The 1,307-nt window shown below is 19.6% G+C and overlaps 2 protein-coding genes across 2 annotated transcripts in view; one reads left to right on the forward strand and one right to left on the reverse strand.

Annotated features, from left to right (window-relative positions):
* Window positions 1-376, forward strand: part of PRSY57_1236000 (protein-S-isoprenylcysteine O-methyltransferase, putative) — a gene marked incomplete at both ends in the record, with an annotated part of 2,240 nt that extends 1,864 nt beyond the window's left edge. The window contains 2 exons of the mRNA XM_012908778.2: window positions 89-245; window positions 352-376. Coding sequence (XP_012764232.2) covers window positions 89-245; window positions 352-376 — 182 coding nt within the window. The remainder of the gene's footprint in view (window positions 1-88; window positions 246-351) is intronic.
* Window positions 377-791: 415 nt separating this feature from the next.
* Window positions 792-1,307, reverse strand: part of PRSY57_1236100 (hypothetical protein) — a gene marked incomplete at both ends in the record, with an annotated part of 1,854 nt that continues 1,338 nt past the window's right edge. Inside the window, 2 exons of the mRNA XM_012908779.2 lie at window positions 792-998; window positions 1,143-1,222. Of these exons, the coding sequence (XP_012764233.2) occupies window positions 792-998; window positions 1,143-1,222 (287 nt within the window). The remainder of the gene's footprint in view (window positions 999-1,142; window positions 1,223-1,307) is intronic.

Raw genomic sequence — 1,307 nt, forward strand, 5'->3', positions numbered from 1 at the left:
AAATAAAAAAAAAAATAAATATATATATATATTTATATATTTAATTTTTTTTTTTTTTTTTTTTTTTTTTTTTTTTTTTTTACTTTAGTTTTGCAGTTACTGCTGTCCAACTTATTTTGCTTCACACTGTCCTTTTTATTATCATGGGTCTATTTTTATAGAACAATAAAAAGAGAAGAAAAATATCTATTAAAATGTTATAATTACGAATATCAGACATATATAGAACAAACTCGTTCTACATAGTAAGAAGCATATTAAAATGAATAAATATATTAATAAGTAAGAATATATATATATATATATATATATATATATATACAATGATGTTGTACATATTTTTATTTTTAGTATACCCTTTATGACCAGGATTTAAAATGTGGAAGATAGAATTTGTAAAACTCATTTAGCTTTTAATTCATCAGTAATTCTTTAAAATACAAATTATGACACTTGTAGCTAATCATATAGAAGAAAAATTATGAGCATATTCCTTTTGTTATCAATTATATATATATATATATATATTTATATATGTTTCTTAATATATATGTGTATATATGCATTTTTATATATATCCATTTGTTCATTTGTTTAAAGTTATATATATTTTTTTTAATTATAACACTTTGACATTTTATTTTTTCTGTATACAATTTTTTTTTTTTGTTATATCATTATGGAAAAAAAATTAAAATAAAACAAAATAAAATAAAATAAAAAATTGTGTATACATATGAATTAACATATAATATACTTTTTGTCAAAATCATTTATTATGAATGAACAATTCATACCTTCAGAGCAGCTATACAACTATGCTCCTTGTTCATATGAATCATATCTATATTATCATCATTATTATTATTGTTTTCATTGTCTAACATAATGTTGGTACCATTACTTTTCCACAGACATATGGAGGTGTATATAGCACTAATGTGCATGTTGATATATTTGTTTGTGTATACCTGTTCTTCTATAAAATATTTCAATTCCTAAAAGAACAACAACAAGACAAAGCGGATGTGAAATATTAGGGATACAAATTTTAAAGTTCAAACCAAGGAATAAAAAAAAAATACATACATATATATATATATATATAAATATATTAAGTAATATTTTATTTTTCTTTTTACGTTTAGAGCGTTTTGGTGCGAATCCTCGACGAATAAGTTTGGATATTCGTAGTGATTTAAACAACGTTGCATTTGAAAACCTGACATTAGAAAAAAAAAAAAAAAAAAAAAAAAAAAAAAAAAAAACAATAATAAAAAATAATATTAATAAAAATAAAAAAAATA

The sequence above is a fragment of the Plasmodium reichenowi genome, chromosome 12 (assembly GCF_001601855.1).
Source record: "Plasmodium reichenowi strain SY57 chromosome 12, whole genome shotgun sequence".
Taxonomy (NCBI): Eukaryota; Apicomplexa; class Aconoidasida; order Haemosporida; family Plasmodiidae; genus Plasmodium; species Plasmodium reichenowi.